General features: G+C 50.3%; 1 protein-coding gene across 3 annotated transcripts in view; it reads right to left on the bottom strand.

Annotated features, from left to right (window-relative positions):
• The window catches only part of LOC144798853 (uncharacterized), an 85,129-nt gene that overhangs the window by 30,976 nt on the left and 30,198 nt on the right, over positions 1-23,955 (bottom strand). For 2 of the 3 annotated variants that reach the window (XM_078669932.1, XM_078669934.1), the window contains exons 1-2: positions 9,364-9,415; positions 7,611-7,671 (exon numbers count right to left, since the gene is read on the bottom strand). In XM_078669932.1, coding sequence (XP_078526058.1) covers positions 7,611-7,671; positions 9,364-9,375 — 73 coding nt within the window. In that variant the 5' untranslated portion in view covers positions 9,376-9,415. Of the gene's footprint in view, positions 1-7,610; positions 7,672-9,363; positions 9,416-23,955 lie in introns of those variants that run through there. The other variant, XM_078669933.1, reaches the window with a different exon arrangement.

Raw genomic sequence — 23,955 nt, 5'->3', positions numbered from 1 at the left:
CTGATGTGTGCGCGAGACGCCTGACTCACTGCTATTTAAGCAGCATGCCGGCGCGGACGCGAGAACACCAGCAGTAGGTCTTGTCACCTATCATTTTGCCCTGCTGCTATTTTTAAAAACCGCATTGAGATTGACACTTTGTGTTCATTTTAGACTTTTACTCCACCTGCTGGGATCGTAATTGGTTTTTGTACCTCACTCCACATGCTTACCGGCACTTTGTTTTAGCTTGCTAATCAGGGTGGCAGCTGTTGTGATCTTCCCTCCCCGCCCCGTTCTGCCGTGGCTTGTGCCGTTTGTTGCGGAGGGCTAAGGGACAGGACATGCCTGACTAGTACTTCTGGGTTGGAAACAACTGATGTGTGCGCGAGACGCCTGACTCACGGCTATTTGAGCAGCATGCCAGAGCGGATGCACAGAGGGCGCGTCGCTGGCACGCCAAAGGCAAGCCCGTCTGCGCCCATCCGCGCCTAGATGGGGCCCAAGGCCACCCCCCCTGTCCGTTCCCTACTGATCTTGGGCCCAAGTTTAAAATATACAAGAGATACTCTTGTAAGTCTTAACCCCCAGATGAAGGATTCCTGTCCGCAACTCGATCCTTTGAAAGAGCCTAAGGTGTGCCCTCTGTGTGACATGAAGTTCCTTTTCACCAAAACAAATGCAGCTTTAACTCGCATCAAGTCCTTTACCCGCAAACAGTTTTGCAAAAGTCCCTCCAGGGCCTACTCCTGAATACACGCTCTTTAATTAAACACAACATTGAATTCGCCGAGCTGCTGGAAGCTCACAATATAGATATGGCATTTGTCACGGAGACGTGGGCAGATGGAACATCTGATCCGGAGCTATCATTAGCCATTCCCCAAGGATACTTATTAATCAGGAATGACAGACAGGATAAGCGGGGAGGGGAAATAGCGATTATTATCAAGGACACCTTGTCGATGAAAAGCTCTACTTCAGGAAGCGGTCCTGATTGTGAACTGCTTTCATTTGGAATCACCATCAGTGAAAACTATATATTTAACGGCATACTGCTGTATAGACCACCAGGGGCTAAGAACAAGTTTGTCGAGACAAAAGGTCATATCATCGAGTCTAGTGTTGACTTTCAGGAATTTTCTATCTTAGGCGACTTCAACTACCATTTAGAAAATATAAATGACCAATATACAATCTCGCTTCTAGAGCTGATGGCCAGTGTCTTGATGGAACAACTGATCAAGCATCCTACCCAAGAGGATGGACACACCCTAGATGGAATATTCATATCTAATCCTCAATTGAAAGTGCAGGAGAGGTTGCCAATCCCATGTTCTGATCATAAGGCCATTCGATGGGCACTTACCTCGTCCCATCATCTTACTCGTCCTCATTCTGCTCTTAGGACTTTTAAAGGGAGAAATTGGAAGGAAATCAGCCCACAGCAGCTGCAATTAACATTAGCTGCCTCTAAACCGACACTAATGCCCGAAGTAAATACATCCACCAATATTTTTAGCAATTTAGCAACCGCAGTAAATATTTTAGCTCCAGAAAAAACATTTACTAGCAAATGGTTGAAGAAATCAGAACCTTGGTCTGTGACTCACTGCGCATCCAGAAGCAACTATGCAGACAAGCTGAAAGGCGCTGGAGAAAAACTTATACGGAAGCCAAAAAAATGGTTTATACACAGTCACTGACCGAATATAAAAAGATGATTCTGGAGAAAAAAAGCAGCTGTTTCTCTGATAAATTGAGCAGGCGGGCAACTCAAGTAAATTACTTTTCTCAACTTTAAAGGAATTAGTGACACTTCCCACCCCACTAGCACTGAATAGCAATGTTACTGTCTGCAATCAACTCGCAGATTCCTTTAGGGACAAGGTGCTTTCTATCTATGATTTCTTCAGTGGAAAAGCCAATGAGCCTCAAGTGAATCAACCCTCTTCACCTAAACGACATCCTGGCCATGGCTTGAATGCTTTTATCCCCCCAAATGCAGAACAGGTTTCGCAGATAGTCAGATTGGTGAAAGCAGTGGCTCCATCTGACCCCTGCCCCCCTAAAATATTCCAACAGGCAGCTGATGAGATCAGCGAGCAACTCTGTCTGATTTTCAACGAGATCCTTATGTCCAGCATTTTCCCAGAGGCTTGGAAGAAGGTCTCCATCCTCCCCCTGCTGAAAAACCTAGACACCAGCGATCACAATAATTATCGACCCATAGCAAGGATTCTGTTCCCAGCTAAAGTTTTGGAAAAAATAATAAATCTTCAACTTACGGCCTTTGTTTCCTCAGAAAATCTGCTGGACTCTTCATGATACGGCTTCCGGCAAGGGCATGGAACGGAGACGGCCTTGGTCATGGCAGAAGAGGAGCTTCGCTCTATGCTGGTTTCCGGTGCAAAGGCCGCCTTGATCCTTTTGGATCTTTCAGCGGCCTTTGACACCGTGAACCATGACATCCTCATTCTAAGGCTTCAGAAGTTGGGAGTGTCAAGCTTAGCACTAAGCTTAATCAAATCCTACCTTAACAATAGGCGATAGTAGGTTCAGATTGATGATTCTTGTTCAAAACATTTTTTCACTTCCTTGTGGGGTACCGCAGGGCTCATCTTTAAGCCCTAAGCTGTTCAATCAGTATGCCACCCCCCCTAGCTGACGCCATCAGGCAGTTTGGCTTCTCGCTAGTGTCCTACACCGATGATACCCAGATTGTAGTATCCATCTCAGGCAATCTGGAAGAAACGGCGGCCAGCTTTAAACAGTGTATGACCTGCATGGATCACTGGATGCGGGCAAATTGCCTAAAGCTTAATGGAAGTAAAACAGAGGTGCTTCTGCTGGGCTCAGACTCCACCATTTGGTCTCAGAAATGGTGGCCCCCAGCTATGGGAATACTTCCCACCCCAGTGCGTAAAGCTAAAAATCTAGGCTTCATCTTCGATGACAGTCTCACCTTCCAACATCAAACCAAGGTCGCCTCTCAGGTACATTTAACTCTAAAACTAATTCAGAAGGTGAAACCTTATATTCCCCCACCTGCAGTAAAAACATTGGTAACAACTTTGGCATTGGCCAGACTGGACTATGGAAACGCCCTTTATCTGGGCCTTCAGAAACAGCACTTGCTTAAACTGCAGCGTCAAGTCAAAATTGTCAGAACAGAAGTTAGGTAGTGTAAGGGGTAACAGATGCTGAAAACAAGAGCAGTGAGATAAAGCAGCATTAGACAATGTGCAGGTAGGTGTGGCTCCCCGAGGGCCCTGTATATCCAGGTTGACAAATGACAAGTATTTCATTAAGAAGAAAGCAACGATTAGGTCAGGTGGGGGGACAGTAGGTCCTGTCTAAGAAGTGAACACCAGGTCACTTGACAAAATATATCCGCTTAACCTGACCCACCACCAGTAGGTACCAAAAAAATGGGGCGAGGCCTAAAAGGTGAAAACGTATATGTGGAAAGGGGACCAAATGATATAGCAAAATAATGGTGGAATTATTTGCTCACTTCTAATAAATGTTGATGATCAACTCCAAGGATCTACTTAAAAGCTTCCCATCATACATTTCATATATCAACCTTTTCTAAACTCAAAACCTAAATTGAGATACAAAGCTAAATGTTTGGTATTTTGCATCATTGCTCTATAGGTTGTCTCATATTTCATATTTATTCAAATGTATCAGCGACAGCATAGTTTATCTGCATGTTAAACTATTCTTTGAGCATTTGCATGGTGTACATTTTGCCTTTGGCTTTGTCCTATGGTGCTGTCCGCAATCTGGTGGCTTTCCACGTGATGCAAGTGTTAACAAAGCAGACCAGCCTCTGCTTTGCTTTATGGAGTAAAGATGTGTTATTGGTATTGTGGGCTGGTCATACTTTGGGTGAACTGGATAGTTAAGGGTTAAGGCTGTATGTGTTCACCAACAGCGCATACATTCTCCAAATAGCTAAGTATAGGTGTGCATGTGCTTCTGTGTATGTGCTGTGTGTGTAGTGTTTGTAATGTTGGTGCTTTTGGTTGTATAGTGTATCTGAATCTGTGTTCAATGTATGCTAATGTTTTCTGTTGGAGGAGCTACTGTGATAGCCATCATACTGCATGCCTGCAGTGTGTGGCATGCTGAATATGTGGGTGGCGTTCTATTTAATATGTTGTGGAACTCTGTGAGTTTCGTAATCAGTAGGGCTACTGTAACTCACATACTGGCCAGCTAAATTACATATCTTGTCTGTGTTGAGTTTGTGAAACATGTTCCGTCTGATGTGTTCTGTTGGAGTTGTGTGGCGTTTCCTAAGTGCAGTTGAGACCCCCATGATAACTGATCATAAATTCATCTTGAATGTGTTGAATTTATGTGATAGAGTGCTTGATTTTATTTCGGAGCATTCTGTGGGAGAAAGGCAGACTGTCTTGCTCAGGTTTGGTTATTTCCTGTATCCTACTTCTATGTAAATCTAACTGCTTGAACTACACCTTGCACGTGAGGAAGCCTACGGAGGGAAATGTAAAGAGAATTAGCACTCCCAACAAAGCTTCCGTAAATATGCAGACGCAATAAAAGTGCCTCTCATGATAAATTCTAGAGCTATTACTCTCCATTTTTATAATGAGACTCCTCAAATGTTATGCTGTGTTAAAGCCCACGACATACAAGACAGCATATCCAGGAGCTCTCTAACCTATCCAAAGGGACACCAATGGCATTTGCAAATCACAGAGAGCCTTTGGTCAGAAATTAGGGTTAGTTGAGGGCACAAGTATCTCTAGATTGAATGTCAATTTCGATTACAGAGTCCCATATGTCTGCACAAACTGAAGAAAGTGGCTCCTCAGATGGTCCTCCCTTCATGCCCCAAGTTGCTGCTGATTGAAATTATAACATTAAATACAATATAATAACATAATATAAACTAACATAACATAACTTATTAATCTACTAGAGTTTAAAAGCCATGTTTGCTTGAAAACTAATCAGTTTAAAGATGGATACAAAAATGTCCTGAAACTCGGTAACTACACGTTTCACTGCCAGTCCTGTAATGCTCCTGGTGAAAAAGGCCCTCCAACTTGGGACTCCCTATTCCCCAATTGTATAGTTGTTGCCTGCCTTTCTCTGTTTGCAAAATGTGAATATTTGAGTCAGGATGGGTGATGGGGGACCATGCATGGTCAATTCAACTCATCTATGTTAGACTTCAGATACAGCTGAACAATTGTTCATGTTATGTGACTATACGTGTGAATTTATGATAAGGTGTTTTTTTACCCAGGAATGGTGCAGCTGTTTGTGACTTTTGTATCAAATATAAGAGATTAATATATAAAGATTTAGAAGGACCTGCTATGGCAGGCTCTTCTAATTTGCCCATGTAGCAAATCACTGCAGTTTGTTAGTGAGGCTTACAAGTTGTGTTCCTGCTCCTATGCTCCCCATTGGAATGTATTTTCTCCAGGTCACTGTTTTGGGCAATAACTTCTGAAGCTATTTGCCACATCTATGAAAGTTCTAAAATGTCAGCATTTTTGGTGGCCCAGCCTACAACTGTTCATTTTGCTTTATGTTTCTGGGGTTAGGTACCTCCTTTCCACAGCCTAGGAGTTCTGTAAAAATGTGCCCGTACTGAACAAAGATTCCATTTGTGAGTGAGCCCAGGCTTCTCCTTTTGCCATCAGCATACACTGTCCCTCGGTCTCTGTGAGCCAGGTACTTCCAAAGACACCTGCCGTCTAACGTAGCTCTGCGGCCACCAGCAGCATTTGGCTGCACATTTTCACAGCCCACACTACACTTGATCATCTTTATTGTCCTCATAAGGATTTGGGGGGCCCTAGGTAAGACATAATTTGAGGGCATCTGTACAGTACAAATTTGAAATGTATTACCCATTTCCTACTATTTCAATCCTGCTTGATGCCAAACAATACTAAATCATATGTCACACTATAACGGGAGCACACAATAACAGATTAAATATGTCCTGACAGGGATCCCCAAAGACCTTAAAATGACTCAAAAGAGTCAGTAGTGGCATGAGGTAGAGAGTTTTAACAGAGAAACAGAATAGTCAAAGATCAAATAGTGAGAAAGTCCACTTTCCCATGGTGCCTCACGGAAGGTGGGGGCCCTGGGCAATTGCCTAATTTGCCTATGCCTTAAAACGTCTTTGACCATCTTGCCTGGTGACCCAGAGCCTACCACACACATGCCATAAGGCTCCAATAATTTGTCAGTGCTGTGTTTGGCTGTTGAATGACCATTCTGCCGAGGTGGTGCCTGGATTTGAAACACGGCCAGTACCTCCCATCACAATGACTGTGGCCCAACACGCTCAGAAATGAAATACTAAATGATCAATGCCGGCGCCATACATTGTAACATTGAGTGACTGCTGCCTCCATAGCCGCATGTACTTGAATATTTAGGGGTTGATTCCCCTGCATTTCACGTACTATATTATTACATAATAGCTTCAAGGACACTGTGTTCTGTGCTGAAAATGTACTTTTTACAGAAATGCATCCCTTCATTTCATTAAAACTATAAACAATCAAAGAACTCACAGAAAGGGGAAAACTCAGGGGCAGATTTACAAGAAAGTGACCCAGGGGCATATTATCAAGGACCGGTGATAAAATTATCGCAGTTTTATCGTCAGGAAACTGCCAATAAAACGGCGATAATGGGCTTGATAATACGTCCTTGTCAATTCCCATAGAAGCCCATGTTCTGGTATTAACATGGGCTTCTATGGGAATTAATAAGGGCGTATTATAAAGCCCATTATCACCGTTTTATCGGCAGTTTCCTGCCGATAAAATGGCAATAATTTCAACACCGGTCCTTGATAATATGCCCCTCAGTGCCTAATGCAAGCCACATTGAGTCACTTTCAAAGCACAGGGATGCAACATATTTACAACAATATGTCGCATCTCAGTGCTTCCCTCTGCGCTGGCGTACAAACTGCTGCCGTGCGTCGTGGGGAGATTGTTTTTGTTCAGGAAGGGTTCCCTTCCTGCACAAAAACAATCTGAAATGCCGTTTTTCAACTTCTATGTGTGCTGCATTAGCACCCATAGAAGTTGAAAAACTGCATTGTTTCAATGATTGTTGATGTGCCGGAAAGGAACCCTTCCTGTACATAAACAATCATTAGAGGTGATTTCCTCTTTCTATGTGTGCTGAAAAATGCAGCACACATAGAAAGAGGAAAAGAAAACGAGGAGAAATTAATAAATTTCTCCTTGTTGCGCCTCCCTCCGCCTCCGGTGGGGAGGCATAGAATTCACACTCATTTCCAGATTTATGATTCCTTGTGAATCTGAAAATGTGTCTGGTTCCATGGGTGCTGCGTGTGAACACCCATAGCAACACCCATTGAAAGTCCCTTTCATGCAAAGTGCTGCGTGTAAAGGGGTCATATTTACAAGGACAAGCAAAGTCACACAGGGTGGCTTTTCCTGTCCTTGTAAATATGGAGCGTTACCATGCACCACCGGTACAACACAAAAAATGATGAACCGGTGTGTCAAGGGGCTTGTAAATCTGCCCCTCAGAGTACATAAGTGTCTAGTAGCATGAGGTAATGAGGGGTTTTGCTTTCGACCACTTACCTCCCTCAGGGACTGGTCTGCAGCAGCAGATTACTGCCCTCAGGCGGCCTCGCATGCGGAACTACAAGAGAAACAGAAAGAATCATTTGATCTTTCTCTCTAAAACCAGATTTCACCATTTCATCATATTGATATACAATGTTACACCCTGTGCCGCTCAGCCATTTTCTCGTTGAAATGTAGTAGCTAACTACTGAAGGGAATCCGCTATATTCAAATGCCATGGTCGGGGAACAGTCTGAACACTGTGGACTAAACCATGAGTGTTCCAACTCCGCTAGATCTACAGCACATGCATTAACCACACATATGCCCTAAGCACGCATATGTGTGGTTAAGGCAATATGCATTCTAACTGCTGCCTGCTACGGACAGAAGCAAGAAGACCTTGCAGGAAGCAATGAGTTTATTTGTGCTGGGTGTAGTTTTGGGCTGGGGGTTGTTTTGTTGTAGTTTAGTAGCCTGGTGGGTTTGGGGTAGTTTTATAGGCTTGGGGTGAGTCAGATTTTGTTTTGCCGGCTGGAGGGGGTGGGTCGGGTTGGTTTGTTGGCTGGTGGGTGGGTCAGGAGTGGTTTTGTGGGCTGGGGTTGATTCGGTGTTGTTTCACGTTCTATGAGTCTCCTCGGTGAGCTGCCCTATATCTCACTCCTGCCTTGAAGGGGAAGTAAATTGTTTCACCAAGTGTAACTCTTTCACTTCACATTGAAGGCCTGTAGTGGAGCGAGCTCTAAACATGATGTTTGTACAACTATGGGAAAGAGATCATAACCATACTTTTTTTTTAAAGAAACTAAATTGATTGTCAACAAAATTGAGAACATCTCAAATGACAACTCTTTTCATGAAAGTGAAAACTTTAAAGTAGGCACTATAATTTGCTCACTACTCATCCTCCCAAACTTTTAAACTAACATTGTAAGTTGGGAAGAAACCGCGGGGAAGATCTAAAAGAAACTAACGCAGCGCGATGAAGCAAGTCATTTTGCTGTGCGGCACTGCGTTACTTTCAAAGCACAGGGATGCAACCTATTTTCAACAGTATGTTGCATCTCTCTGCTTCCCCTTGCGCTGGCACACAAACAGCTGCCATGCGCTGGCGCAGGCATCCTTGCACAGTGGTGCAAAGATGCCTGTGTCATGGGGAGATTGTTCTTGTGCAGGAAGGGGCACCTTCTGACATTCTGACACATTTCCAGATTTACGATTTCTTGTAAATCTGGAAATGCATCAGTGGACATGGGTGTTGCGTGGGAACACCCATATCAACACCCATGTCCTGCCCCTAACACGCAAAGTGTTGCATGAACTGGGGCGATACTTACGAGCACAGGTTAAGTCACGCAGAATGACTTTACCTGTGCTTGTAAATATCACTCAGCAGGCTACGCCACAAGTGCCTCATGCAACTAGATGCACTGCGGCACATAGGGACTGTAAATCTGCTCCCATATATTTAGGTCCGATCATTTCTCAGTCATCAAACAAAAACATAGTTCAAAGGTCACTACAAAAACTCTTCTCACTCCCTGTGTTTTTAGTAGGTGACACTATATTGTTTCCTCTCCTGTTTTAAAACATTGCATGTCTTCTGTTTTACCTTTGTTCACCTGCAGCTTCTTTTAGAATCGGGACTTAACATGTGAATTTTCACTCAAATAGCAGTACTCATCTCTATTTCAGAAACTCAAACCCTGATAATGACAATTAAGCATAATACCTCATTTACACTTACAGGCATGAAATCAAAACTCACATTGTTGGACATCCTGAATTGAGTAAAATTCAAATTTCAACAGTGGTTGATGGTGCTCACTCAACTAGACTGTAGACAATTAACTAGGAATCAAGAAAGAAAAGTAATGAGTTGAGTCAAGAACTTCAGTTGTCACAATAATTTTAGAGCAAAGGATTCCATGAGCTGTGAAAGTCGGAGATTAGTGGCATAGCCTCCCATAGTAGGAAACAGTATACAATATATGCTTTATAAACACTGGAGATTCAAGACGGGTCTGTGAACTACGACCTTATTTTTTAACATGAATAATTTCTGATGTCTAAAAGGGATTATAAGAGAAAGAACATTATCTCTATATCCAGGGTTCAGTTCAGGGGAGGCGAGAGGAGAAAAGAAAACTTGATTCTCACCTATGCTGTTGTTATACTAAATCCCCAAATACCAAAATATTTTAATATCATTTCGCCAAATAGAATGAGAAAACACCTTCACTGCAATGTGCTGTACAAAAGAATTCCTCACTTCTCATCCCTAAAACCCAGACCTTAAGTTACTGTTTTCATAAAAGGATTGGCCTATATCAGAAACTGTGGGGATTCACATTTTCATCAAGTAACACTCCGTTTCTATAAGTGACTACTAAAAAATTGTCTAGACTTGGGATGAAACATGTTGGCCCTATGGAACCTTGTAAATGATTTTTAACTATCCAAGGTGCTTTTGTTACATGGAATCAGCTTCATTTTGCTATATGAGAATAATGCCCTAAAACATCACCTGCTTGTGACACAACTATTCTCTGTCTACTACAGCGTTATTGTTTAAACATATTTTTGGTTGCTTTTGAGTGATGGAGGGTGGAGTTGGAGTTGGAGGGTGGAGTTGGAGGGTGGAGTTGGAGTTGGAGGGTTGAGTTGGTGTTGCAGGGTGGAGTTGGAGTTGGAGGGTGGAGTTGAAGGGTGGAATTGGAGGGTGGAGTTGGAGGGTGGAGGGTGGGTTGGAGGGTGGAGGTTGGAGTTGGAGTTGGAGGGTGGAGTTGGAGGGTGGAGTTGGAGGGTGGAGTTGAAGGGTGCAGTTGGAGTTGGAGGGTGGAGTTGGAGTTGGTGGGTGGAGTTGGAGGGTGGAGTTGGAGTTGGAGGGTAGAGTTGGAGGGTGGAGTTGGAGGGTGGAGTTGGAGGGTGGAATTGGAGTTGGAGGGTGGAGTTGGAGTTGGAGGGTGTTGTTGGAGTTGGAGGGTGGAGTTGGAGTTGGAGGGTGGAGTTGGAGTTGGAGGGCGGAGTTGGAGGGTGGAGGTGGAGTTGGAGGGTGGAGTTGGAGTTGGAGGGTGGAGTTGGAGGGTGGAGTTGAAGGCTGAAATTGGCGGGTGGAGTTGGAGGGTGGTTTGGAGGGTGGAGGTTGGAGTTGGAGGGTGGAGTTGGAGTTGGAGGGTGGCGTCGGAGGGTGGAGTTTGAGGGTGGAGTTGGAGGGTGGAGTTGAAGGGTGCAGTTGGAGTTGGAGGGTGGAGTTGGAGTTGGCGGGTGGAGTTGGAGTTGGAGGGTGGAGTTGGAGTTGGAGGGTAGAGTTGGAGGGTGGAGTTTGTGGGTGGAGTTGGTGTTGGTGGGTGGAGTTGGAGGGTGGGGATGGAGTTGGAGGGTGTAGTTGGAGGGTGGAATTGGAGGGTGGAGTTGGAGTGTGGAGTTGGAGTTGGAGGGAGGAGTTGGAGTTGGAGGGTGGAGTTGGAGGGTGGAGTTGGAGTTGGAGGGTGGAGTTGGAGGGTGGAGTTGGAGTTGGAGTTGGAGGGTGGAGTTGGAGGGTGGAGTTCGAGGGTGGAGTTCGAGGGTGGAGTTGTAGGGTGGAGTAAGAGTTGGAGGGTGGAGTTGGAGTTGTAGAGCGGAGTTGGAGGGTGGAGTAAGAGTTGGAAGGTGGAGTTGGAGTTGTAGGGTGGAGTTGTAGGGTGGAGTTGTAGGGTAGAGTAAGAGTTGGAGGGTAGCGCCTTGAGACCTTGCGGTGATAAGGCGCTATATAAGAACCTTTGACATGACATGACATGACATGCCCTAAAACATCACCTGCTTGTGACACAACTATTCTCTGTCTACTACAGCGTCATTGTTTAAACATATTTTTGGTTGCTTTTCAAGTTGCAAGTTAAATGTATAAGTATGAAGGAAATAGACGGTAAGAACAGCTCAAGATGGCACCTAGGCTGTTCAAAAAGCCTTTAAAATTACCTAATCAGCTAATTTATAAGTTACTGGAGTAAGTATGTAGATGAATCAAAATAAGAAATGGGCAGGTCTCTTGGAGGGATTGTAGTTGGCATAAGCAGACTTGTAGGGGAGCATTACACTCCTCCTGTTCGTAGAATGGATGTGTGCGTGACAGTGATATTTTATGAGTGCAGGCCACCCAGTGCCCCTGTAATAGATTATGTGTGTGTGTGTGTGTGTATATCTTTGAACTGGATGTGAGGACAGACGTATTGTGAGAGTTCAATGAGTTGGAGTTGGAGGGTGGAGCTGGAGGGTGGAGTTGGAGATGGAGGGTGGAGTTGAAGGGTGGATTTGGAGGGTGGAGTTGGAGTTGGAGTTGGAGGGTGGAGTTGAAGGGTGGAGTTGGAGTTGGAGGGTGCAGTTGGAGGGTCCTTTTGGCTATGGCAATGCTTGTTGGTAGCAAACAAGGACAGTGCTGTTGCGGTGCTGAGTGATTATGTGGTTGGGCTGAGTGAAGTGACGGTGTATTAGAGTGATGTGGTGGTGTCAAAGAGTGATGTGGTGGTGTCCCCGAGTGATGTGGTGGTGTTCCCGAGTGATGTGGTGGTGTCCCTGAGTGATGTGGTGGTGTTCCTGAGTGATGTGGTGGTATTCCCAGAGAGATGTGGTGGTGTCCCTAAGTGATGTGGTGGTGTCCCCGAGTGATGTGGTGGTCCCTGAATGATGTGGTGGTGTTCCTGAGTGATGTGGTGGTGCCCCTGAGTGATGTGGTGGTGCCCCTGAGTGATGTGGTGGTGTCCCTGAGGGATGTGGTGGTGTTCCTGAGTGATGGAGGGTGGAGTTGGAGGGTGAAGTTGGAGGGTGGATTTGGAGGGTGGAGTTGGAGGGTGGAGTTGGAGGGTGGAGTTGGAGGGTAGAGTTGGAGTTGGAGGGTAGAGTTGGAGTTGGAGGGTGGAATTGGAGGGTGGAGTTGAAGGGTGGATGGTGGAGTTGGAGTTGGAGGGTGGAGTTGGAGTTGGAGGGTGGAGTTGGAGGGTGAAGTTGGAGTTGGAGGGTGGAGTTGGAGGGTGGAGTTGGAAGGTGGAGTTGGAGGGTGGAGTTCGAGTTGGAGGGTGGAGTTGGAGGTTGGAGTTGGAGGGTGGAGTTGAATGGTGGAGGGTGAAGTTGGGGGTGGAGGGAGGATTTGAGGGTGGAGCTGGAGGGTGGGGTTGGAGTTGGAGGGTGGAGGGTGGAGTTAGAGGGTGGAGTTGAGGTTGGAGGGTAGAGTTGGAGGGTGGAGGTGGAGTTGTAGGGCGGAGTTGGAGGGTGGAGTTAGAGTTGGAGGGTGGAGTTGGAGTTGGAGGGTGGAGTTGGAGGGTGGAGTTGGAGTTGGAGGGTGGAGTTGGAGTTGGAGATTGGAGTTGGAGGGTGGAGTTGGAGTTGGAGCGTGGAGTTGGAGGGTGGAGTTGGAGTTTGAGGGTGGAGTTGAAGGGTGGAGTTGGAGGGTGGAGGGTGGGTTGGAGGGTTGGAGGGTGGAGGTTGGAGTTGGAGGGTAGAGTTGGAGTTGGAGGGTGTAGTTGGAGGGTGGAGTTGGAATGTGGAGTTGAAGGGTGCAGTTAGAGTTGGAGGGTGGAGTTGGAGTTGGCGGATGGAATTGGAGGGTAGAGTTGGAGGGTAGAGTTGGAGGGTGGAGTTGGAGGGTGGAGTTTGAGTTGGAGTATGGAGTTGGAGGGTGGAGTTGGAGTTGGAGTTGGAGGGTGGAGTTGGGGGGTGGAGTTAGAGTTGGAGGGTGGAGTTGGAATTGGAGGGTGGAGTTGGAGGGTGGAGTTGGAGGGTGGAGTTGGAGGGTAGAGTTGGAGTTGGAGGTCGGAGTTGGAGTTGGAGGGTGGAGTTGGAGTTGGAGGGTGGAGTTGGAGTGTGGAGTTGGAGGGTGGAGTTGGAGTTGAAGTGTGAAGTTGGAGGGTGGAGTTGGAGTTAGAGGGTGGAGTTGGAGTTGGAGGATAGAGTCGGAGTTGGAGTTGGAGGGTGGAGTTGGAGTTGGAGGGTGGAGTTGGAGTTGGAGGGTGGAGTTGGAGTTGGAGGGTGGAGATGGAGGGTGGAGTTGGATTTTTGGAATTGGAGGGTGGAGTTGGAGTTGGAGGGTGGTGTTGGAATTGGAGGGTGTAGTTGGAGTTGGAGGGTGGAGTTGGAGGGTGGAGTTGAATGGTGGAGGGTGGAGTTGGAGTTGGAGGGTGGAGTTTGAGGGTGAAGTTGGAGGGTGGAGTTGGAGGGTGGAGTTGGAGTTTGAGGTTGGAGATGGAGGGTGGAGTTAAGGTTGGAGGGCGGAGTTGGAGAGTGGAGTTGGAGAGTGGAGTTGGAGGGTGGAGTTGGAGTAGGAGTAGGAGGGTGGAGTTGGAGGGTGGAGTTGGGGGGTAGAGTTGGAGGGTGGAGTTGGGGGGTGGAGTTGGAGGGTGGCGTTGGAGTTGAGGGTGGAGTTGGAGTTGGAGGGTGGAGTTGGAGGGTCGATTTGGAGTTGGAGGGTGGAGTTGGAGGTTGGAGTTGAACGGTGGAGGGTGGAGTTGGAGTTGGAGGGTGGAGTTGGGTTGTGGAGTTGAGGTTGGAGTGTGGAGTTGGAGGGTAGAGTTGGAGGGTGGAGTTGGAGTTGAAGGGTGGAGTTAGAGGGTGGAGTTGGAGTTGGAGGGTGGAGGTGGAGGGTGGAGTTGGAGTTGGAGGTTGGAATTGGAGGGTGGAGTTGAAGGGTGGATGGTGGAGTTGGATTTGGAGGGTGGAGTTTGAGTTGGAGGGTGGAGTTGGAGGGTGAAGTTGGAGTTGGAGGGTGGAGTTGGAGTTAGAGGGTGGAGTTGGAGGGTGGAGTTGGAGTTGGAGGGTGGAGTTGAGTTGGAGGGTGGAGTTGGAGTTGGAGGGTGGAGTTGGAGGGTGGAGTTGGAGTGTGGAGGGTGGGTTGGAGGGTGGAGGTTGCAGTTGGAGGTTGGAGTTGGAGGGTGTAGTTGGAGTTGGAGGGTGGAGTTGGAGTTGGCGGGTGGAGTTGAAGGGTGGAGTTGGAGTTGGAGGGTGGAGTTGGAGGGTAGAGTTGGAGGGTAGAGTTGGAGGGTGGAGTTGGAAGGTGGAGTTGGAGTTGGAGGGTGGAGTTGGAGGGTGGACTTAAAGGGTGGAGGGTGGAGTTGAAGTTGGAGGGTGGAGTTGGAGTTGGAGGGTGGAGTTGGAGGGTGGAGGTGGAGTTGGAGGGTGGAGTTGGAGTTGGAAGGTGGAGTTGGAGTTGGTGGGTGGAGTTGGAGGGTGGAGTTGGAGTTGGAGTGTGGAGTTTGAGGGTGGAGTTGGAGGGTGGAGTTGGATTTGGTGGGTGGAGTTGGAGGGTGGAGTTGGAGGGTGGAGTTGAAGGGTGGAGTTGGAGGGTGGAGTTGGAGGGTAGAGTTGGAGTTGGAGGGTAGAGTTGGAGTTGGAGGGTGGAATTGGAGGGTGGAGTTGAAGGGTGGATGGTGGAGTTGGAGTTGGAGGGTGGAGTTGGAGTTGGAGGGTGGAGTTGGAGGGTGAAGTTGGAGTTGGAGGGTGGAGTTGGAGGGTGGAGTTGGAAGGTGGAGTTGGAGGGTGGAGTTCGAGTTGGAGGGTGGAGTTGGAGGTTGGAGTTGGAGGGTGGAGTTGAATGGTGGAGGGTGAAGTTGGGGGTGGAGGGAGGATTTGAGGGTGGAGCTGGAGGGTGGGGTTGGAGTTGGAGGGTGGAGGGTGGAGTTAGAGGGTGGAGTTGAGGTTGGAGGGTAGAGTTGGAGGGTGGAGGTGGAGTTGTAGGGCGGAGTTGGAGGGTGGAGTTAGAGTTGGAGGGTGGAGTTGGAGTTGGAGGGTGGAGTTGGAGGGTGGAGTTGGAGTTGGAGGGTGGAGTTGGAGTTGGAGATTGGAGTTGGAGGGTGGAGTTGGAGTTGGAGCGTGGAGTTGGAGGGTGGAGTTGGAGTTTGAGGGTGGAGTTGAAGGGTGGAGTTGGAGGGTGGAGGGTGGGTTGGAGGGTTGGAGGGTGGAGGTTGGAGTTGGAGGGTAGAGTTGGAGTTGGAGGGTGTAGTTGGAGGGTGGAGTTGGAATGTGGAGTTGAAGGGTGCAGTTAGAGTTGGAGGGTGGAGTTGGAGTTGGCGGATGGAATTGGAGGGTAGAGTTGGAGGGTAGAGTTGGAGGGTGGAGTTGGAGGGTGGAGTTTGAGTTGGAGTATGGAGTTGGAGGGTGGAGTTGGAGTTGGAGTTGGAGGGTGGAGTTGGGGGGTGGAGTTAGAGTTGGAGGGTGGAGTTGGAATTGGAGGGTGGAGTTGGAGGGTGGAGTTGGAGGGTAGAGTTGGAGTTGGAGGTCGGAGTTGGAGTTGGAGGGTGGAGTTGGAGTTGGAGGGTGGAGTTGGAGTGTGGAGTTGGAGGGTGGAGTTGGAGTTGAAGTGTGAAGTTGGAGGGTGGAGTTGGAGTTAGAGGGTGGAGTTGGAGTTGGAGGATAGAGTCGGAGTTGGAGTTGGAGGGTGGAGTTGGAGTTGGAGGGTGGAGTTGGAGTTGGAGGGTGGAGTTGGAGTTGGAGGGTGGAGATGGAGGGTGGAGTTGGATTTTTGGAATTGGAGGGTGGAGTTGGAGTTGGAGGGTGGTGTTGGAATTGGAGGGTGTAGTTGGAGTTGGAGGGTGGAGTTGGAGGGTGGAGTTGAATGGTGGAGGGTGGAGTTGGAGTTGGAGGGTGGAGTTTGAGGGTGAAGTTGGAGGGTGGAGTTGGAGGGTGGAGTTGGAGTTTGAGGTTGGAGATGGAGGGTGGAGTTAAGGTTGGAGGGCGGAGTTGGAGAGTGGAGTTGGAGAGTGGAGTTGGAGGGTGGAGTTGGAGTAGGAGTAGGAGGGTGGAGTTGGAGGGTGGAGTTGGGGGGTAGACTTGGAGGGTGGAGTTGGGGGGTGGAGTTGGAGGGTGGCGTTGGAGTTGAGGGTGGAGTTGGAGTTGGAGGGTGGAGTTGGAGGGTCGATTTGGAGTTGGAGGGTGGAGTTGGAGGTTGGAGTTGAACGGTGGAGGGTGGAGTTGGAGTTGGAGGGTGGAGTTGGGTTGTGGAGTTGAGGTTGGAGTGTGGAGTTGGAGGGTAGAGTTGGAGGGTGGAGTTGGAGTTGAAGGGTGGAGTTAGAGGGTGGAGTTGGAGTTGGAGGGTGGAGGTGGAGGGTGGAGTTGGAGTTGGAGGTTGGAATTGGAGGGTGGAGTTGAAGGGTGGATGGTGGAGTTGGATTTGGAGGGTGGAGTTTGAGTTGGAGGGTGGAGTTGGAGGGTGAAGTTGGAGTTGGAGGGTGGAGTTGGAGTTAGAGGGTGGAGTTGGAGGGTGGAGTTGGAGTTGGAGGGTGGAGTTGAGTTGGAGGGTGGAGTTGGAGTTGGAGGGTGGAGTTGGAGGGTGGAGTTGGAGTGTGGAGGGTGGGTTGGAGGGTGGAGGTTGCAGTTGGAGGTTGGAGTTGGAGGGTGTAGTTGGAGTTGGAGGGTGGAGTTGGAGTTGGCGGGTGGAGTTGAAGGGTGGAGTTGGAGTTGGAGGGTGGAGTTGGAGGGTAGAGTTGGAGGGTAGAGTTGGAGGGTGGAGTTGGAAGGTGGAGTTGGAGTTGGAGGGTGGAGTTGGAGGGTGGACTTAAAGGGTGGAGGGTGGAGTTGAAGTTGGAGGGTGGAGTTGGAGTTGGAGGGTGGAGTTGGAGGGTGGAGGTGGAGTTGGAGGGTGGAGTTGGAGTTGGAAGGTGGAGTTGGAGTTGGTGGGTGGAGTTGGAGGGTGGAGTTGGAGTTGGAGTGTGGAGTTTGAGGGTGGAGTTGGAGGGTGGAGTTGGATTTGGTGGGTGGAGTTGGAGGGTGGAGTTGGAGGGTGGAGTTGAAGGGTGGAGTTGGAGGGTGGAGTTGGAGTTGGAGGGTGGAGTTGGAGGGTGGAGTTAGAGGGTTGAGTTGGAGTTGGAGAGTGGATTTGGAGGGTGAAATTGGAGTTGGAGGGTGCAGTTGTAGTTGTAGGTTTGGAGTTGGAGGGTGGAGTTGGAGTTGGAGGATGGAGTTGGAGGGTGGAGTTAGAGGGTGGAGTTGGAGGGTGGCGTTGGAGTTGAGGGTGGAGTTGGAGTTGGAGGGTGGAGTTGGAGGGTCGATTTGGAGTTGGAGGGTGGAGTTGGGTTGTGGAGTTGAGGTTGGAGTGTGGAGTTGGAGGGTGGAGTTGGAGTTGAAGGGTGGAGTTGGAGTTGAAGGGTGGAGTTAGAGGGTGTAGTTGGAGGGTGGAGGTGGAGGGTGGAGTTGGAGTTGGAGGTTGGAATTGGAGGGTGGAGTTGAAGGGTGGATGGTGGAGTTGGATTTGGAGGGTGGAGTTAAAGTTGGAGGGTGGAGTTGGAGGGTGAAGTTGGAGTTGGAGGGTGGAGTTGGAGTTAGAGGGTGGAGTTGGAGGGTGGAGTTGGAGTTGGAGGGTGGAGTTGAGTTGGAGGGTGGAGTTGGAGTTGGAGGGTGGAGTTGGAGGGTGGAGTTGGAGTGTGGAGGGTGGGTTGGAGGGTGGAGGTTGCAGTTGGAGGTTGGAGTTGGAGGGTGTAGTTGGAGTTGGAGGGTGGAGTTGGAGTTGGCGGGTGGAGTTGAAGGGTGGAGTTGGAGTTGCAGGGTGGAGTTGGAGGGTAGAGTTGGAGGGTAGAGTTGGAGGGTGGAGTTGGAAGGTGGAGTTGGAGTTGGAGGGTGGAGTTGGAGGGTGGACTTAAAGGGTGGAGGGTAGAGTTGGAGTTGGAGGGTGGAGTTGGAGTTGGAGGGTGGAGTTGCAGGGTGGAGGTGGAGTTGGAGGGTGGAGTTGGAGTTGGAAGGTGGAGTTGGAGTTGGTGGGTGGAGTTGGAGGGTGGAGTTGGAGTTGGAGTGTGGAGTTTGAGGGTGGAGTTGGAGGGTGGAGTTGGATTTGGTGGGTGGAGTTGGAGGGTGGAGTTGGAGGGTGGAGTTGAAGGGTGGAGTTGGAGGGTGGAGTTGGAGTTAGAGGGTGGAGTTGGAGGGTGGAGTTAGAGGGTTGAGTTGGAGTTGGAGGGTGGATTTGGAGGGTGAAATTGGAGTTGGAGGGTGCAGTTGTAGTTGTAGGTTTGGAGTTGGAGGGTGGAGTTGGAGTTGGAGGATGGAGTTGGAGGGTGGAGTTAGAGGGTAGAGTTGGAGGATGGAGTTGGAGTTGGAGGGTGGAGTTGGAGGGTGGAGTTAAAGGGTGGAGGGTGGAGTTGGAGGTTGGAGCTGGAGTTGGAGTTGGAGGGTGGAGTTGGAGGGTGGAGTTGGAAGGTGGATTTGGAGGGTGGAGTTGGAGGGTGGAGTTGGAGTTGGAGGGTGGAGTTGGAGGATGGAGTTGGAGTTGGAGGGTGGAGTTGGAGGTTGGAGTTGGAGACTGGTTTTTGGAGTTGGAGGGTGAAGTTGGAGTTGGAGGGTGGAGTTAGAGTTGGAGGGTGGAGTTAGAGTTGGAGGGTGGAGTTGGAGGTTTGAGTTGGAGGGTGGAGTTGAATGGTGGAGGCTGGCGTTGGAGGGAGGATTTGAGGGGGGAGTTGGAGGGTGGGGTTGGAGTTGAAGGGTGGAGTTAGAGGGTGGAGTTGAGGTTGGAGGGTAGAGTTGGAGGGTGGAGGTGGAGTTGGAGTGTGGAGTTTGAGGGTGGAGTTGGAGGGTGGAGTTGGATTTGGTGGGTGGAGTTGGAGGGTGGAGTTGGAGGGTGGAGTTGAAGGGTGGAGTTGGAGGGTGGAGTTGGAGTTGGAGGGTGGAGTTGGAGGGTGGAGTTAGAGGGTTGAGTTGGAGTTGGAGGGTGGATTTGGAGGGTGAAATTGGAGTTGGAGGGTGCAGTTGTAGTTGTAGGTTTGGAGTTGGAGGGTGGAGTTGGAGTTGGAGGATGGAGTTGGAGGGTGGAGTTAGAGGGTGGAGTTGGAGGGTGGCGTTGGAGTTGAGGGTGGAGTTGGAGTTGGAGGGTGGAGTTGGAGGGTCGATTTGGAGTTGGAGGGTGGAGTTGGAGGTTGGAGTTGAACGGTGGAGGGTGGAGTTGGAGTTGGAGGGTGGAGTTGGGTTGTGGAGTTGAGGTTGGAGTGTGGAGTTGGAGGGTGGAGTTGGAGTTGAAGGGTGGAGTTAGAGGGTGGAGTTGGAGGGTGGAGGGTGGAGTTGGAGTTGGAGGTTGGAATTGGAGGGTGGAGTTGAAGGGTGGATGGTGGAGTTGGATTTGGAGGGTGGAGTTTGAGTTGGAGGGTGGAGTTGGAGGGTGAAGTTGGAGTTGGAGGGTGGAGTTGGATTTAGAGGGTGGAGTTGGAGGGTGGAGTTGGAGTTGGAGGGTGGAGTTGAGTTGGAGGGTGGAGTTAGAGTTGGAGGGTGGAGTTGGAGGGTGGAGTTGGAGTGTGGAGGGTGGGTTGGAGGGTGGAGGTTGCAGTTGGAGGTTGGAGTTGGAGGGTGTAGTTGGAGTTGGAGGGTGGAGTTGGAGTTGGCGGGTGGAGTTGAAGGGTGGAGTTGGAGTTGGAGGGTGGAGTTGGAGGGTAGAGTTGGAGGGTAGAGTTGGAGGGTGGAGTTGAAGGGTGGATGGTGGAGTTGGATTTGGAGGGTGGAGTTAAAGTTGGAGGGTGGAGTTGGAGGGTGAAGTTGGAGTTGGAGGGTGGAGTTGGAGTTAGAGGGTGGAGTTGGAGGGTGGAGTTGGAGTTGGAGGGTGGAGTTGAGTTGGAGGGTGGAGTTGGAGTTGGAGGGTGGAGTTGGAGGGTGGAGTTGGAGTGTGGAGGGTGGGTTGGAGGGTGGAGGTTGCAGTTGGAGGTTGGAGTTGGAGGGTGTAGTTGGAGTTGGAGGGTGGAGTTGGAGTTGGCGGGTGGAGTTGAAGGGTGGAGTTGGAGTTGCAGGGTGGAGTTGGAGGGTAGAGTTGGAGGGTAGAGTTGGAGGGTGGAGTTGGAAGGTGGAGTTGGAGTTGGAGGGTGGAGTTGGAGGGTGGACTTAAAGGGTGGAGGGTAGAGTTGGAGTTGGAGGGTGGAGTTGGAGTTGGAGGGTGGAGTTGCAGGGTGGAGGTGGAGTTGGAGGGTGGAGTTGGAGTTGGAAGGTGGAGTTGGAGTTGGTGGGTGGAGTTGGAGGGTGGAGTTGGAGTTGGAGTGTGGAGTTTGAGGGTGGAGTTGGAGGGTGGAGTTGGATTTGGTGGGTGGAGTTGGAGGGTGGAGTTGGAGGGTGGAGTTGAAGGGTGGAGTTGGAGGGTGGAGTTGGAGTTAGAGGGTGGAGTTGGAGGGTGGAGTTAGAGGGTTGAGTTGGAGTTGGAGGGTGGATTTGGAGGGTGAAATTGGAGTTGGAGGGTGCAGTTGTAGTTGTAGGTTTGGAGTTGGAGGGTGGAGTTGGAGTTGGAGGATGGAGTTGGAGGGTGGAGTTAGAGGGTAGAGTTGGAGGATGGAGTTGGAGTTGGAGGGTGGAGTTGGAGGGTGGAGTTAAAGGGTGGAGGGTGGAGTTGGAGGTTGGAGCTGGAGTTGGAGTTGGAGGGTGGAGTTGGAGGGTGGAGTTGGAAGGTGGATTTGGAGGGTGGAGTTGGAGGGTGGAGTTGGAGTTGGAGGGTGGAGTTGGAGGATGGAGTTGGAGTTGGAGGGTGGAGTTGGAGGTTGGAGTTGGAGACTGGTTTTTGGAGTTGGAGGGTGAAGTTGGAGTTGGAGGGTGGAGTTAGAGTTGGAGGGTGGAGTTAGAGTTGGAGGGTGGAGTTGGAGGTTTGAGTTGGAGGGTGGAGTTGAATGGTGGAGGCTGGCGTTGGAGGGAGGATTTGAGGGGGGAGTTGGAGGGTGGGGTTGGAGTTGAAGGGTGGAGTTAGAGGGTGGAGTTGAGGTTGGAGGGTAGAGTTGGAGGGTGGAGGTGGAGTTGGAGTGTGGAGTTTGAGGGTGGAGTTGGAGGGTGGAGTTGGATTTGGTGGGTGGAGTTGGAGGGTGGAGTTGGAGGGTGGAGTTGAAGGGTGGAGTTGGAGGGTGGAGTTGGAGTTGGAGGGTGGAGTTGGAGGGTGGAGTTAGAGGGTTGAGTTGGAGTTGGAGGGTGGATTTGGAGGGTGAAATTGGAGTTGGAGGGTGCAGTTGTAGTTGTAGGTTTGGAGTTGGAGGGTGGAGTTGGAGTTGGAGGATGGAGTTGGAGGGTGGAGTTAGAGGGTGGAGTTGGAGGGTGGCGTTGGAGTTGAGGGTGGAGTTGGAGTTGGAGGGTGGAGTTGGAGGGTCGATTTGGAGTTGGAGGGTGGAGTTGGAGGTTGGAGTTGAACGGTGGAGGGTGGAGTTGGAGTTGGAGGGTGGAGTTGGGTTGTGGAGTTGAGGTTGGAGTGTGGAGTTGGAGGGTGGAGTTGGAGGGTGGAGTTGGAGTTGAAGGGTGGAGTTAGAGGGTGGAGTTGTGGAGGGTGGAGTTGGAGTTGGAGGTTGGAATTGGAGGGTGGAGTTGAAGGGTGGATGGTGGAGTTGGATTTGGAGGGTGGAGTTTGAGTTGGAGGGTGGAGTTGGAGGGTGAAGTTGGAGTTGGAGGGTGGAGTTGGATTTAGAGGGTGGAGTTGGAGGGTGGAGTTGGAGTTGGAGGGTGGAGTTGAGTTGGAGGGTGGAGTTAGAGTTGGAGGGTGGAGTTGGAGGGTGGAGTTGGAGTGTGGAGGGTGGGTTGGAGGGTGGAGGTTGCAGTTGGAGGTTGGAGTTGGAGGGTGTAGTTGGAGTTGGAGGGTGGAGTTGGAGTTGGCGGGTGGAGTTGAAGGGTGGAGTTGGAGTTGGAGGGTGGAGTTGGAGGGTAGAGTTGGAGGGTAGAGTTGGAGGGTGGAGTTGGAAGGTGGAGTTGGAGTTGGAGGGTGGAGTTGGAGGGTGGACCTAAAGGGTGGAGGGTAGAGTTGGAGTTGGAGGGTGGAGTTGGAGTTGGAGGGTGGAGTTGGAGGGTGGAGGTGGAGTTGGAGGGTGGAGTTGGAGTTGGAAGGTGGAGTTGGAGTTGGTGGGTGGAGTTGGAGGGTGGAGTTGGAGTTGGAGTGTGGAGTTTGAGGGTGGAGTTGGAGGGTGGAGTTGGATTTGGTGGGTGGAGTTGGAGGGTGGAGTTGGAGGGTGGAGTTGAAGGGTGGAGTTGGAGGGTAGAGTTGGAGTTGGAGGGTGGAGTTGGAGGGTGGAGTTAGAGGGTTGAGTTGGAGTTGGAGGGTGGATTTGGAGGGTGAAATTGGAGTTGGAGGGTGCAGTTGTAGTTGTAGGTTTGGAGTTGGAGGGTGGAGTTGGAGTTGGATGATGGAGTTGGAGGGTGGAGTTAGAGGGTAGAGTTGGAGGATGGAGTTGGAGTTGGAGGGTGGAGTTGGAGGGTGGAGTTAAAGGGTGGAGGGTGGAGTTGGAGGTTGGAGCTGGAGTTGGAGTTGGAGGGTGGAGTTGGAGGGTGGAGTTGGAAGGTGGATTTGGAGGGTGGAGTTGGAGGGTGGAGTTGGAGTTGGAGGGTGGAGTTGGAGTTGGAGGGTGGAGTTGGAGTTGGAGTTGGAGGGTGGAGTTGGAGGTTGGAGTTGGAGGGTGGTTTTTGGAGTTGGAGGGTGAAGTTGGAGTTGGAGGGTGTAGTTAGAGTTGGAGGGTGGAGTTAGAGTTGGAGGGTGGAGTTGGAGGTTTGAGTTGGAGGGTGGAGTTGAATGGTGGAGGCTGGCGTTGGAGGGAGGATTTGAGGGTGGAGTTGGAGGGTGGGGTTGGAGTTGGAGGGTGGAGTTAGAGGGTGGAGTTGAGTTTGGAGGGTAGAGTTGGAGGGTGGAGGTGGAGTTGGAGGGTGGAGTTGGAGGGTGGAGTTGAAGGGTGGATGGTGGAGTTGAAGTTGGAGGGTGGAGTTGGAGTTGGAGGGTGGAGTTGGAGGGTGGAGTGTGAAGTAGGAGTTGGAGGGTGGAGGGTGAAGTTGGAGGGTGGAGTTGGAGGGTGGAGTTGGAGTTGGAGGGTGGAGTTGGAGGGTGGAGTTGGAGGGTGGAGTTGGAGTTGGAGGGTGGCGTTGGAGGGTGGAGGTGGAGTTGGAGTTGGAGGGTGGAGTTGGAGTTGGAGGGTGGAGGGTGGAGTTGGAGTTGGAGTGTGGAGTTGGAGGGTGGAGTCGGAGTTGGAGGGTGGAGTAGGAGTTGAAGGGAGGAGTTGGAGGGTGGAGTTGAAGTTGGAGGATGGAGTTGGAGGTTGCAGTTGGAGGGTGGAGTTGGAATTGGAGGGTGGAGTTGGAGGGTGGAGGGTAGAGTTGGAGGGTGGAGAGAGAGGGGTAGGGAGGAGAAAACAAGAAAAGCGGACATCAAAGGAAGGGTGGGCGGGAACGAATATATGGGGTGTGAGTGAGCGAAAGTTAATTGCTGTTAGAGGGGGAGCAGGAAGTGAGGCCAAGCACGCGCTGGCGAAAGCAGTCTGCTGCTTTTAAGTCAATGCCAGATGCCTACTTCCCACTTTAATGCCTCACATGCACTGGCCATAAACCGCATTCCAGAGGTCTTTGGTAGACTTTTCTTCTCCCCTTACTATAATCTCGCATAGCGATTGCTCACGCAATAGCTAGGCTCGACCTAATGAGGGGCATC

Source organism: Lissotriton helveticus, chromosome 12, assembly GCF_964261635.1.
Source record: "Lissotriton helveticus chromosome 12, aLisHel1.1, whole genome shotgun sequence".
NCBI lineage: Eukaryota > Metazoa > Chordata > Amphibia > Caudata > Salamandridae > Lissotriton > Lissotriton helveticus.
The sequence above is the reverse complement of the archived record's forward strand: the minus strand, read 5'-3'. Positions and strand labels throughout refer to the sequence as shown.